Source organism: Microtus ochrogaster, unplaced genomic scaffold (genome assembly GCF_000317375.1).
Source record: "Microtus ochrogaster isolate Prairie Vole_2 unplaced genomic scaffold, MicOch1.0 UNK24, whole genome shotgun sequence".
NCBI lineage: Eukaryota > Metazoa > Chordata > Mammalia > Rodentia > Cricetidae > Microtus > Microtus ochrogaster.
In genome coordinates, this window is record NW_004949122.1 from 616,840 (window position 1) to 631,679 (window position 14,840).

The 14,840-nt window shown below is 39.2% G+C and overlaps 1 protein-coding gene across 1 annotated transcript in view; it reads right to left on the minus strand.

The window, feature by feature from the left end:
* Positions 1–1,038: 1,038 nt before the first annotated feature.
* LOC113458426 (hemicentin-1-like) overlaps positions 1,039–14,840 on the minus strand; it is a 122,511-nt gene continuing 108,709 nt past the window's right edge. The window contains exon 2 of the mRNA XM_026789608.1: positions 1,039–1,160. Within this exon, the coding sequence (XP_026645409.1) occupies positions 1,039–1,160 (122 nt within the window). The remainder of the gene's footprint in view (positions 1,161–14,840) is intronic.

The window sequence follows — 14,840 nt, forward strand, 5'->3', positions numbered from 1 at the left end:
AAAACACTGCACGGAGAAAACAAAACAATGTTTTAAAATGATAAATCTCTGAACTAGATGGGCAGAGAGTGAAACACTGAAGGCTGTAATGGCCTGGGAGAAAGCCTATGAGCCACTTACTACAGTTTCTGGTGGATGTAAAAAAAAATAAAAGCAGCAACAAGTGTAAATTTTTTAATGGAATAAATAAATAATATAAGCAGCATAGGAAGCTGCATCAGCATCTCCAATGCCGTGTGCTGAAGGAGACTGAGTTGTCTGAATTAGTTATTGCAGAAAGGGAAGACTTGAAATAGTGGCGAGGTTCAGGATGTTTGTGGTAATTCAGGGCTAAAAAGTTCAGTTAGAGTCCGCCGAGATCGGCTAGCAGGTCAAGGAGTAAGGAGGTGCTGTTTAAGTGAAATATGACACAACACACGTGGACGTCGCTGGGAATGGCAATAGTTCTGAGGGGAACTATGAACAATGAGTCCAGATGGATTCTGGAAAGAGGCACAAACGTCTAGAGATGAGAGCAGGAGAAGCCACCATGGAAGCGTAGTAAACCAGCCGCACAGAGGCGAATTCTTTTTAATGAATGGATTTAGGGATAATCTCAATGCAGCACGAAGGGGACAATACATACCAACTCATTCTCCAAGTACTGCTTTCAGAATGATCCTGAAGTGAACGCTACTGGCCTTTCCTGTTAACCATATGTAATTTATACCCCAAAATTCTATATGGGCAATTTAGAGGAAGGAGATTCACAGTCACCTTGGTTACATTTTTTTATGTTGTAAGAAAGATTAACCATTTCTTGTGTATCAAAGGCAAGGGACCTTCCTAGGACAGGGTTCAGCAAATAGTTTCTTTAAAGCAGACAAATCACCTCTGTCACAACTTCTCAGCTCCATTGTTACAGGGCAAAGGTGGCTGTTGGTGCAGCACAAATGAACTTACAATTTCATATTCTACATCTGTTGATTCAGTCTAGACATGGGGGGGGGGCATGACATGTCTTGAGTCCCCTGAGGGAATAATTACTTCCTTCAGATTTTAAAAGTGAGGAAAGTCAGCCAAAGATACACGGTTTTCCATTTCACTCACCTGAACATAGAGTTCTCTGAGTTCATATTGAAACTTTTTGGGATCTGTGGTAATTGTCACTGGACCAATTTCTGTGAAGACAAAAAAAAATAGCATAGATTAATAAACAGTAATCAATAGCATTAAATACTTTACTATGTTTGTAAATGTCTTTTTTCCATTAAATAATTATTAAATATTAAATAACAATAAATAATTATTGACTGATAAGCAAAGTACCAAAGACTCATTTTATAGCTACCAGAGATAGTTCATAATTTACTATGGATTTTATACAGTTAAAACAGTATTTTTTAACTTTAGGGAATACAAGAGGGATAAGAACTGGCACAAGACCCAGTTCTTTTTAATTTCATCAGTCAGAAAATACTGAGCACATATGTGACTGTTAATACCTAAATGGATTAATCACACATCCAACCTGTAATTCAATTTCCTACATTATAGAGAAAAGGCCACCTTAGTTAATTCAAAATAAAGAAACTGCTAAACGAGGGGGGGGAGGGAAGGGAAGGGAAGGGAAGGGAAGGGAAGGGAAGGGAAGAGAAGAGAAGAGAAGAGAAGAGAAGAGAAGAGAAGAGAAGAGAAGAGAAGAGAAGAGAAGAGAAAAAAGAAAAATGAGCATTCACCACCCAGTCTGTAAGATTTCTTAATAACTTCAAGAGCACAGATACAAAGGCATTGGCCATACAAGAAACAGTCCTTCCAACTTCTTTCCCTCTGACTGGGATAGCTGGCTCTCATTATCACCATTGCCCTAAGCTGGCTCGGCTCACAGTCACCTTCAGAGCTGTGTTCCCTCCAAGATTTCCTTGAGGGACAGAGCAAGCCACCACTTCTAACAGGAACAAGGCAGGACTACTTCTTCCCATGCAGAGTCATGACGTGTGGTTTAAGTCAAGTGAAAAGCAGCCATCCAGATACCAGCTTGTATTAAAATGATTACAAACACACATGCACACACATTATTTTTGGAAAATGTAACATGATTATGACAAATACTTTTCAGTGCCTAAAGCTTATTCTTAAAAAAAAAAGAAACTTTTAAAATACATAGTTTAAAGTGCCGTGCCCATGTGTAGATACCATTCACCTTTTGAGAAATCATCTGTGTCTTTGAGTACTAGTATTAAAATTCATCTGTGTATCATTCAGAAATGCATAGGATTTAAGTTCCTAGAGCAGATGACAAGTTTTCTATTTCATGTAAAAAAAAAGATCTAGGATGCATTCAAAATTATAGTGTGCAATAGCAACACAATATTAGAAATAGTCTTAATAATTAGCTTTTATAAAAGATATTCTAGCTTCAGAGGCATATTGGATGTTATACTTCAAAGGATAATAGCTAATTAGCCAGGCCTTCTATAACATGCTACATATGGCTTGAAAGCAGATGTAGAATTTGAAAAGTAAATGAGATAAACTGGAAAAGAGCACAATTTCTCTGCCATGACCTGTGCAATTTTTCTTAGAAATGCCACCAAAAAAAGTATCTTGAACCTTTCCTATAGATTAGACACCTTGCAATTTGCAAAAGGAATGGAGAGCTAATTGGCTAAACCGTGTGAAAATGCAAACATCTGCATTCCATACAAAGCAGAGTGGCCATTAGCCATGTTCTGAGTGTATGGAAAAATGAGGGAAGCCGATTCCCCCAAGACTAAACAAAGGCATACTTTGCAAAGGAATGCAAAACAGTGACTGGGCATGCCAGACAGTTACACCCTGACAGACGAATTGTCAACAGCAGTGTCAAGCCAACCTTCTGTGTTCCTGCATGGCATACTACTCAAGTCTTTCTAGAATGGAGACAGGATGCAAAGAAGATGGGGGGAGGGGGTGGAACTATCTAAGAATAAAGGGAGAAAGGAGTAAGGAATGTAGCTTGCAAAAATGGCCCCTCTAATTGCAAAAACTGAAAGGATTTGCATACGTGTTTTTCTTTAAGAATCGGGGTCAGAGGTGCTATTCGAGTAAGAGGACTGATTAGCCTTCCTTTAGTTACCCAGAGACTGTCAAATGTACACCTGTTTTCAACCAAGATCAGAATCTGCTCTAAAGCTCATTAATAAACATTTTTGCAAACTACTCTGGACAGCCGAGATAAATCTTTTATCATTTATGAGAAATGCTCAGGAGAAGTAACGTCTTGCCAAGCTGTCATATTCCTCCAGCTGGAAGCATCCTTTCCAACTTCTAAAATACTGAATGATACGACTATTTGGCAAACCCAGCCCTCCTCCCTTACAGCACTTGATTTCATTCCAGTCTTTCTCTTTACTTAACAGAGCCCTGCATCTGTGTGTCACTGGCAATTTCCTCTTCCTTTTCACTCATGATGGTTTCATTTCCTGCCAAACTTGCAGTGATGTTCAGCAGGTACAACTTTGTCCTCTCTTCCTGCCCAAATGTGGTCCTTTACTAGTCACAAAATGTCATGGGCACTCTCAGAGACAACCCAAGCTCTTCTTTCTGGGGATTCAAATTTCAAACTTTGCTAGAATCCCTTAGCAGGAGTTTTTTGAGGTTCTCACCATCCCCAAGGTCTTCCCCTGACCTTCATCTACTTGAGGATCTTTCTGTATAGGGCCTCATTTAAATCCAGTCTCTTGAATGTTTTGCCTTTTCGCTAATGTCCTTTAACGTTATCTCAATCATTTGATTGTAATAAAAACAACGGAAGACTAAAAGTGAGTATTTAGCAGAATGGATTACTCTGTAGATTGATAGTGGTTTACAGTGAAAATTCAAACCCAACAAAAATTACACATGAAATAACCATCAATCTCACTGGAGAATTACAGAGCAAGGAGAGGGGTGAAAAATCCTTTGGTTTCATCTTTGTATCTTACAAACAAGACATTTCAAGGTGCAGAGAAGATGAAACTGAAAATTTTGGATGCCAATAAAAGAGGAAAAAGCAGCTTATATTTCCTATACTGATGAACCTATGCAGCTCACCAGCTTTCCACTTTTGCAAAGCATGCGTTCTATGAATGATTGTACCACTGCTAATATTGTGTTCCTTTACTCTGAACCATAAATGGAATGAGCCCTAACTGGAATGCCAATCCAATCCCTAATTGGATGCCTAGAATTCTTTATTATTGCAAGCCATGATATTTTCTTAATAAACAGTAGAAAACTATCTCTGTTGCCTAGTAAATGCTGTAATCAAACATAAAACAAAAAAACATGGAAAAGATGTCTCACTGGAAAATCGCTTCTCAAATCTACTTCAAACACCATCAGAGCAGCCGGGCGGTGGTGGCGCACGCCTTTAATCCCAGCACTCGGGAGGCAGAGGCAGGCGGATCTCTGTGAGTTCGAGACCAGCCTGGTTTACAAGAGCTAGTTCCAGGACAGGCTCCAAAACCACAGAGAAACCCTGTCTCAAAAAACAAAACAAAACAAAACAAAAAACACCATCAGTGCAGACAAACAGATTTGGCCCTCAAAATCTTCACAATCAAGCAGGAAAAGTAAAATGTAGAATTATAACTATACTATAATGTAGCAAGTATACAAAAAGAATTATGAGAAAGACCATGTAGGAGCTCTAACTGATTTTTGAAAATTACTTTATTTGACAAAGAACAAAGAGAATTGAGTGTGACGGCATATGCTTATAATCTCAGCACTTGGGAGGTTGAGGAAAGAGGATTTCAAGTTTGAGGATAGTCTGAGCTACATCGTAAGACCATGCCTTGTCCACCAAAAAAAAAAAATGCAAAACATACACACACACACACACCTAAGGGATATTTCATCCAGAACATGAAAACTTGTACAGGCCAAATAAGATCCTTTTTAATGTGAGTTTCTTTCTAAGTCCATACATCAAATTTTCAATGCATTCCTATATTGACTCATGTAAGTTACTACCTAGGGCTGTGTTTGCAAGGATAATCACAGGAGACCATAACATAGACTATCTCCCTTGGAACCCTACAACAGCCTCCTGACATAGGCAGAGCAGATTAAGGATAGAGACAAGTGAAGTTTAGATGATAAAACAGCCACCCAATCTCTTGAAGGGCCATAATGCCCTGCATCTGCAATAGCATCTGCCCCATGAGTCTGGTTGGTAAACCATTTTTATGTACCCCTTGTCTTAACCACCAGCACTTAGAGAGGATGAACTCAGTTAACATCTTAGTAGACTGTCAAAAGTATTGAAAGACAAGAGAAGGGAAAAGAGAGAAAATAATAAAGGTTAAACCAAGGTTTGGAGGCCTAACTCACATTTGCACCGTAAGTCCATCAGGGGGCGCCTTGCTAAGCTAAGATCAGTGATACCAGAGTCATCAACTGAAGATTTCTCATGTCCAACGTAACCACAATGCTTTGTCCACTGAGTAAATGAATGGTATACCCAATATTTTAATTTCCACATGATTTATTTTTTTTAAAAAAAATCTCGGTAGTATGTGTAAAAATGTAAGATACATGTCACAATTTTAATACCCCTTTTGATTAAAAAAAATCTTAAACCCTAAGAAGCACTTGCTTTGTCTCAATAAATTTGCTATTTCCTGTTTCCAGGGGCTTTATCAGAGGCATTGGATTTTGTCCCAGCATCTCAGCCATTGTTCTCCTAATCTGAGTTGCCGGACCTACTTGAGAAAATAATGGAAAGAAATTCACAACGTAATATTTTCTTACATTGCTTCATTTGGCAAGATCAATATCCAGCTTCTCACTTCCTTTTTCCTTTCCATACACAGATTGCTGCCCTGGCAGTGTTTCCATCTTGCTCAGAGCAGTCTCTTGATAATGAGAACCTCTTCCTCACTGCTGCCTTCTGGGGGTCTGCTTGACTTCATGGCTACACTCATGCTTTGTGTTTTTTCTCTCAAATATGTTGATAGTTGCAAATAAGAAGGTGAAAGTGACAAATAGCATTCAAGCATTATAGAAGAATCAAAGCGATATGTGCCAATAACAAGCATCTTAAAAGAAGTCTGAACTAGCAACCGCAAAGGACCAAGGAAATAACGCACAGAACGGCAGGAAATGCTCTCCGTATCTGAGAGAGACAGAGAGAGACCCTAGAACTCCAGGGGAGCTCTCAGGGGAGGCACAAGGAAGGGACCTGGTTTTAGCAGCAACCTGAAGAGACTGCCAGGTTAGCAGATGGACAGGCGGCAGAGGGCTGGGCCTCCAGAGACAGCCGCCTCAGATTTCCTCTCAGCCTAGACAACTTGATCCACTTTCAAAAAACTGTATTCTCCATTTAAGACAAATCAATTCTAAATGATCTTCTGTACAAACGGCCAGTATAGTATACACATTCAAAGCATTCAACGTGTTTTCTGAATAAAAAATAAACCATGTTTCCTGTTGGGAGATGCAGCAGAAATCGGATTAATGATTATACTCATCTTAACCATGGTATTCTCTTTCCAGGTCCCCCACCACTGTCCTGAGCCATTTTAAAACAATCTGCATCGAATCGCCCAGAGCAGATCGGATACGGGGGTTTGAGCTGAGTTAGCACCACGTCCATTTCAGACTTGTGGAGTTGCATGTATTCCTCCTCACATGAGAAGAGAACCTGTAAGGACCACTGAACAACCCTTAATGAATGTTTTGGCCACATTTGGTGCATTTTATAAAATTGGACTCAGAGATGAATTCATGAGAAACAGGTTATCTAACATTGACTAAACATTGACTAAACAGCATTCTGTTCCACTTTCCAAAAGGAGCACCCATTGAACACATGGGTTGTGTGATAGCCTTCAGGATATGCATTCTACAGACCTACAGTGTGCATATAGTGCACAGATGTGTTCAGCTCGTTTATCCTGTGCTGCCGAACAGGATGTAGAAAAAAAAAGTTCAATGAATTCAGCAATGTTACACAGTGCTTTAGAACAGGAAGCAAAGAAGAATGCCTTCATAACAACCATAGAAGATGAGGTATGCAGAGCAAGTTGTTATCGCTTAGACTGGATTCTGGCCAGGGCATCAGCAAATACCTTTGTACAGACAGCCGTGGGATTTTTTTTTTAAGAGAAACAAAATTCAGACTTTCAGTTTTGTATATATTTCTAAACAAAAAAAATAGACTTTTGGCTTGAATATGTCTGTGTGTTAATAAGGAAAGACAGGAGAACATAAGATAGTCTAAATTCATCTATTTAATAAGATTTAATTAAACAGTTTTTCTAATACAGTCAAGGTACTATGAAAGAAAAAAATTAAAACAAATGTCATTTCCAAGAATACTTCTCAAATTTAAATAACTATATTATTATATAGAAATGTTCCTTAAATTTTAGAATTAAAATTTTGAAATCTTTTGTATGAGTGTGTATGACTCTGTGTGTGTATGAGTAAGTGTGTGTGCTAAAAGTGAGTCCTGTGTCTGTGAGTGAGTATATGTGTGCGTCAGTGAGTGTGTGTGTGTGTGTGTGTGTGTGTGTATGTATGCATGAGTGACTGCGTGTGTATGGGTGTATGGGTTCATGAGTGAATATATATATATATATATGTATGTATGTTGTGTTAGTGTGTGTATATATGAGTGACTTGTGTGTGTGTGAGTAAGTGTGTGTGCTAAAAGCAAGTCCTGTGTCTGTGAGTGAGTATATGTGTGTGTATCAATGTGTGTGTGTATGTGTATATGAGTGACTGCATGTGTATGGGCGTGTATTCATGAGTAAGTATTAAATAAGTATGTTTGTTCTGTTAGTGTGTGTATGCATGAGTGACTGTGTGTGTATATGAGTATGTGTGACACAAAAATAGGCTTCCATGTGGATTATTTAAACATGCTTAGTGTTAGCCACCCACCCTATCCTCTGCCACATGTTCTCATCTTCTCTCTAAACCTCCCTCTCCATTAGTCAGCGTTCCCATTTTGTATCACCTGTATATTCACATAAAAGGGTTTAATTGGAGTTATCCTATACAGAGGATTATGCTCATCCCAGAAGTCATAGGTTGCCAAATAAAAAGCCCAGCACCAGGTGTGGGTGATTATGCCTTGAGTTGTTGGTTGGGAGTATCATATAGACACCCCCTAAACAAACAGGCTACTGCTACTGAGTTTGGTTGCCCACCAGAACTTTAGGGTAAGTCACCATTGCTTAAGACATTATACACTTTGGTCACGGGACATGAGAGATCAACTTGGTACTGACCAGGATACTTCCTTCATGATGATTGGTTTGCACAGCACCAGTGCTGGGAGGGTTAGTGGAAAAATTGTTATTAGCATCCTTACCCATCTATTAACCCTATGAACTTCAGTAATAACAAACAAGGCATCATGCCAACGTGCCCACAGGAACAATAGGGGAACAAGCAGTCTGATGTTAACCAAACACTTGCTGATTGGATTTAAGGTGCACTTTTATTATTCTTCTAAGTGGACATAGTATCAAACTCCAAATTTGTATCTTTTATGTATAGATTGCTGCAGATCTCAGAACTCATCAGGGAAAGTTCCTTGTGCAGTGGACCGTGGTTAGTGTGGGGACTCACTACTGGCCTAACTGAAGAGAATGTCAGTGGAGTGCTCACCCACAAATGGGATATCTATCTCACACACATCCAAGGCTCAGGAATCATTGTGGAAGAGGGGGCAGAAAGGTTCTAAAAGCCAGAGGCCAGAGAGGACCAGAATATAAGAGTGTGTTCTCAACATTGTAGGACCTCGGCACTCATGAACTCAAAGCAGCTATGTTGCCCACACAAGAGCAAGCCATTCACCTTCTAGCATGGATCTGGGAGGGGATTACACGCCTCTACCCCGAACTGAGGAGTAACAGCTGACAGCTTCCAGGAGGTCAGCTATACTCCTGGAAATGGCCCCATGTTTTTAAGTATATAGGCAGCACAGGTAGAAGTCAGTGGGTTGAAAATGAAGAAGAAGAAAAGTTTTAGGGGATGGGGAGATGGGAAGTAGTTAGGAGAAAAAGATGACTATGATTAAATTATAATGAAATTCTCAAAAAATAAATGCTGAGAATATAAGCATGTGTCAGCACACATGGCAAGACCGTGATCTTAATTCTTTGGGGGCAGACCCCTAGAAGTAGGCTGAAGCTTGAGAATCTTAAGTTTGAGCATAGCCTGGGCTACATAGCAAGGCTCAAGACCCTGTATCAGAGCTAGAAGAAAATAAGAAGGAAAGAAGGGAGGGAGAAGAAGAAAAAAAGAGAGAGAGAGGGAGGGAGGGAGGGAGGGAGGGAGGGAGAGAGAGAGAGAGAGAGAGAGAGAGAGAGAGAGAGAGAGAGAGAGAGCGCCAGACAGGCAGTGGTATCTCAAGCCTTTTTAATCCCAGCACTCAGGAAGCAGCGGCGGGTGGATCTCTGGGAATTGCTTCAGCCTGGTCTACAAAGCAGGGTAGCCAAGACAGTTACACAGAGAAATCCTGTCTTGAAAAAAACAAATTATAAAAGTAGAAAAGAAAGAGATGGGAAATTTCCTAAAACGAGGTGGAACTGCTGAGTGACACAGTAATTCTATTTTTACTTGTTTTTAAAAGTGCCATACTGTTTTCCTCAATGCTATCAAGTTTTACATTTTATCAACTGTACATAAATTTTCTAGTTTCTCCAAATCTGTCCATAATTTATTATTTTTTATTTTTTGTTTTTATTCTATATATTAGCCATTCTAATGTGTGGTGGTATCTTACAATATTTGATTTTCCCCACGATTAAACGTTGAGGACATTTTTTATATACTCACTGGACATTTTCACATTTTAAAGTTTTAAATTTTAAACATTTTAATATTTCCTCGGGTATTCTGCACATCTTTGAAACAAGCTGTTTGACCTGTTGCTGACTTTCAGGGACTCATGAAGACCCTGCAGTTGAATCTGCTGCCCCACATAAGATATAGTGCTCTCCGCAAAGGTCGTCTCTTTCCTGTCAAGAGTTTCTTTGGATACATAAAACTTCATTGAGGACAAACTTTTCGCAAAAATGACTGGATTTCATTTTAAAGTTAGGAGACTCACTCACAGCAGGTTCTAGGGCAGAGAGAATAAGCGACTGTGGGGCGCATAGTCGTCCACGAACGTTCATATCATCCTCCTCCCCTTAGAGGACAGGGATCATCGCGAAAGAAGCCATGGAAAGAAAGCAAGAGCCAGAGCTAGTAAAGGGCGGCTGTGAAACAGGGTTCTGCTGCCACGAGAGGAATGTTTTATACTCACACTGGCTGTGACTGCCTTCATAAGACCGAAACAACCACAAGCCAGTCAAAATCCCAGCATGAAGGGGGAAGGGCTCACAAAGTCCCACCTCTCGTTGAGGAGCTATGGGCAACAGATGACTGATGGACGTGGGAAGTCAGAAGAGCTTGGATGAGGCCTATTATTGGTTGCTCATGTTCCAATGGCTAGCCCCTCATCCCTGTACCAACTGGCAGCCCTAAATGAACTCAGTGGCCTTAATTAGTACTGTAGCTGGAAGAGAAAAGTGGTAGGGGGTGCAGAAGAAATTGGAAGGTAAGAAGTGAGGATGGCTTTGATCAAAACACATTATATTCGCATATGAAATTCTCAAAACTAATATTTTTAAAAGAAAAGGTAACAACAAATTGCTATGTTATTAGCTATGTAAATTATTTAACATTTACATCCTTTCAAGAAATATACAAATAAGCCAAAGCTAAATGAAAAGGAAAATTATTAAGAAAAAAGAGTCATCAGTTAAGAATAAAAACTATGCATTTTCAAGTCTTTACAAAAGAATCTCCTATTGTTGAGATTTCCACATGTTGGGAGAATAGACTAGACTTCAGTCTTGATTGCTTCCATAACAATCAAGCAAATGTATGCAGCCTTTCGATTGTGTTTTCAAGAAAAAAAAAAACGTAATTAGCGATCCAGTCCCATATTTGCAAGTATTTTATTTAAAAAATACAGGAGATACATTAGCATATGATGGGTGTGTAAATGATTTTCCCTAAATGCTCATATCAATTCAAGCAATAGGAGCAACAACCTTGAGAATGGCTCAACTGTCAGGCAAAAGCACAAGCAAACAAATGATTTAAAGGAAGTCTTGATTAGAAGGCTCAGAAATATCTGGGTGTGCCTAGGCAGCTGCATGGATTTATGTCCAGTGCATTTGTGCACAGCCCGGCTCCGCCCTAGAGTTTAATGCTTTACAGCCACTACTCTGAAATTACTTTTGTCTTTGGACTCATTTTACAAATGAAGTTGGATAGAATAATGGACTTAGACGATAGGGCTTTGAGCCCTGGTTAATGCCTGAGTCTGGCTTCCCACCGTCTTCCAGAGCAGGTTCTTAGCCTCAGACTCTTCTACTTGCATATTATGCCGCCCAATCAACTCAGACCAGCTGTCATTTCAATGCTACAAGGACCAGGATGAGCACAAGCCTCAGGGCCCTCAAACACCCAGCACCACCAAGGAGCAGTGCATGGGGAATGAAAAACTTGCTCTGAATCCGTAGAACTCCAGCAGTGGCTGAGAGTAAGCTCCCTCAAGCCTTTCACATACTCCAGATCTAAACACACTCTGGTGCCCAGGTTTAAAGACTGCTGTGAGTTGCCTCTTCATCAAAGGATGGGACTCTTGGGAAAGACCTCTGCCTCAGCTTCACTCACTGCACAAATGAGGTACAGAACATGGGTCTAGAGGCTTGGAAGAGAGGTAACCTCACATGGCAGACCTGCCATGGGTCAAGTACATCCCACATGATTAAGAACCTTTTAGTAGTCTTTAATGCTTCACTTAACCCAGAAGTACCCGTGTGCATCAGGTTGCTGGTGCAGGATCTATGCCCAAAGGTACAGGCTTTCTTTTTTTTCTTTTTTGCTTCCAACCCTCTAAAATCTGGTTTCAATTATTAGCATGGTTTTTTTTTTACCATCCATCTTTATTTTGTGGAATAAATGCAAATATCAGAGCATTTAACTGGTATGCAGATTTACTCAAATTACACAATTCATATTTTGTGGCCGATCCCAGATATAGTCTGCAGCTCTGCAAAAGAGACAAACACAAGCCAGATTAAGGAATGCTGAGGACGAAGCCATTTATAATCCTAGCAATAGTATGAGCATTCCAGGTTTATCATGAAATTATGTTAAGTGGAACTCCCAGTGAAAAGGCATAAACCATTTTTAATAAAGAGGAAAACATAAAAGAAAGATAAATATTAAAGTATGTGTACTCTGAAGTTACTTTATTGATTTAGTATATTATTAAATGTATATTCTTAAGAACGTTGTGCTGTATTTGAGAAAAATCACTGTTATTCTTAAATTTACTTTAAAACAGAAAGGCAATTAGATCAATGAAACCAACAAAGAAAACAGCAAAGGACATCACACTGCCAACAAGTGTGATAGGAAAGCTGCGTTCAAATAACTATGGAATAGGGTGGATATGCTTACAAGAAAATGCACATACAAAGATAAAATAAGTCTTCACTTTCAAAATATCTAACTTTGGACTTGTGAGAAGGCTCAGAGCATAATGGAGCTTTCAAGAAAGCTTGGCCACCCAGAACCTGGAACCCCCATTCAGCAGGAAAAAACCAACTCCTGGAAGTTGTCTTCTGAGCACAAACCTGCAGGTATGTTTTTGATACGCACACACACACACACACACACACACACACACACAACAAATACATAATAAAGAAAATTGTTCTGAATTCCAACTTTTATTTATATTTTGAAGTATCTAGCAAAATAATCTCTAAATTAATTAGCTGGGTAAATATAGCCATTATATTTTGGATTGTGACACTAGCCTTTAAATGGCTGAGCCATCTCTCCAGCCCAATAATCATTATAATTATTTAACCAAATCTAAATTAGAATGTATAATTAGGATACATATCTAGATTCTACACACATGAATATGAAAATCGCATTCTCTTTTGCAAGGCAATATAATAAATAAGGAGAAATAATTATAGATATGCATACCTAAAAAATAAATGAATTTTAAAAACCAAAATAAGATATGAAAATAAAATTTGCAAACAATCTTTCTACTAGTTGAAATAAGTTAGACTCTACACTGGGGAAAGTGTTCAAATTGATAAAAGGAAGCAACATGCTAACGAACATGTGGAAGGAGGACTTGCTTAAGAGTGAAGACAGGAACACTGCCATGCACTGAGTGTGAATGGGACACAAACTGCTACGTCTGAAACACACCATGCAAAAGGGAGACATTTTTTTTAATTATGCAAACCAGTGTCATGATGAACTTGGAATGTTTGTACTTTTGGTAATATTATGTATAGTTACCATTGCTCTGTTGTGTGTATTAGAGGTATTGTAAGTCATCAAGATGCTTGTAACAAACTCATTTTCCTGTTATAGCTCACTGGAAATCAAAAGACACTGAGATTATCAGGATATGAATGAGCAGGGTCAAAAATTGAGAAGTGATTAAACTGCACAGTTTTCTAAAGAATGTCGACAGTAACTACATATCGTTGCATGTGGAAGCACAAGTCAAAGTTTATCTATAAAATTTAAAAAGCCAATAGAATTGCTCGTGTTAACTGAAATTATTTACACAGACACAGAGATGTAAGGACAAATTCTGAAAGGTAACACCAACAAAACAGATGCTTGGAGTTGATAGGATAATAAATACTTTTTTACTTTTCAAATTTTTCTAATCAGGAGCTGGAAAATGGCTCAATATGAGAATGCTTGTCCTGCAAGTGTGAGGACATGAATTTAAATTGCCAGCACCCATGTGAAAACTGGGCATGGCTACTCGGCAGAGACAGGAAGACAACTATCTGGGTAATTAGACTAGCCAAAACAGTGTGCCACTGGTTCAGTAAGAGACCCTGACTCAAGAAAACAAGGTGGCAAACAGGATCTGCCTGTCTCTGCCTTCCAGTGCTGGGGTCACAGCTCCAAGTAGATCTGGCCTCAGCATGCACAGACATAAATGCATGTACTGCATACTCACGTGCATGCACATAGACACTTGCACCAAACACACACACACACACACACACACACACACACACACACACACACACTAAAGATTTTCTAATCATTGTACTCACAATTTAAGAAGGCAGAGATTTCACTTTACTGTCTACAAGCTGAGGTCATGTTTATGACTATTAGCTGTGTGAATTTATTAATTTGTTTATAATGACTATTGAAAAGTTCAAAGATATTTCTCAGCATTAGGCAAGGTAACAAAGAAAGCATTAATTTGAGGCATCATCTGTTAAAGTTGTATGTAGACAGAAGCTTCTGTCCTGCCCAGTCCCACAGCAATTCAGTGTGAAAGAAACACACAAAGGCTTATATTAATTAGAAACTGTTTGGTCTATTAGCTCAGACTTATTATTAACTAGCTCTTACAACTTAACCCATAATCCTTGCCTCTGTTTAGCCACGTGGCTTGGTACCTTTTCTCAGTGAGGCATTCTCATCTTGCTGTCTCTGTGTCTAGCTGGCAGACTGCATCTCTGCCTTTCTTCTTCCCAGAATTCTTAGTCTGGCCGCTCCACCTATACTTCCTGCCTGGCTGCTGGCCAACCAGCTTTTTATTAAACTAATATGACTGACAAATCCTCAGAGTGTACAAGAGCTTTATCCTACAGTAGTAGTGAGTTTAAACCTTATAAATATTTAGAAGTTTGCATTCCCACCAGCAATGGATGAGTGTACCCCTTTATCCACAACCTCTCCAACAAAGGCTATCATTGGTGTTTTTTATTTTAGCCATTCTGACAGGTGTAAGATGGTATCTTAAAGTTGTC